The sequence below is a fragment of the Cystoisospora suis genome (genome assembly GCF_002600585.1).
Source record: "Cystoisospora suis strain Wien I chromosome Unknown contig_5577, whole genome shotgun sequence".
Classification (NCBI taxonomy): Eukaryota; Apicomplexa; class Conoidasida; order Eucoccidiorida; family Sarcocystidae; genus Cystoisospora; species Cystoisospora suis.
The window spans coordinates 1-427 of NW_027158367.1; the positions used below are offsets into that span (position 1 = coordinate 1).

Consider the following 427-nt stretch of genomic DNA (forward strand, 5'->3'; position numbering starts at 1 on the left):
CTTGGGAGATCAATGTCCATCAACGAAATTTCTACCTAACTCTTCTCACCTCCAAGCCTGCTGCGGTTCTGCCCGCTGACGACCGTCCGGAACGCCGATCTCCGGACTGGCTCCGTGAAACTCGAAACTTCTTCCGGGAAGCAAACGGAAATGTAAAAAAACATCTTTTTATGAAAGATTATAAGAGAAAAACGTACGGCCGCGCCCTTAACTTCTCCGTTTCTTCACCAACTTGGCCCCAGCGGCCCAGCTGACATCAGCTAGCCGCGCATGCAGTTCGCATGCAGCCCCAAGATATTTCCATGCCAGTTGGCTTCCACCAGTCGTTCTGCCGCCAAAACCGGCCAAACTCTTTCCTTAAACTTCAATCCTTTCTTTATTTTTCTCTTCTTTTCAGTTTGTTTTTTACTACTTTTACCTTTTCCCT

At 47.8% G+C, this 427-nt stretch overlaps 1 protein-coding gene across 1 annotated transcript; it reads right to left on the reverse strand.

The window, feature by feature from the left end:
- On the reverse strand, positions 1-424 carry CSUI_009368 (uncharacterized protein). Its single transcript, XM_068069484.1, has one exon. It carries the CDS (start codon positions 162-164, stop codon positions 36-38), a length of 129 nt encoding a protein of 42 aa, XP_067918540.1. The 5' UTR covers positions 165-424; the 3' UTR covers positions 1-35.
- Between the last annotated feature and the right edge of the window lie 3 nt (positions 425-427).

Coding starts and splice junctions, on each gene's coding strand:
- CSUI_009368 (XM_068069484.1), bottom strand. CDS start 164: ATGTTTTTTTACATTTCCGTTTGCTTCCCGGAAGAAGTTTCGAGTTTC.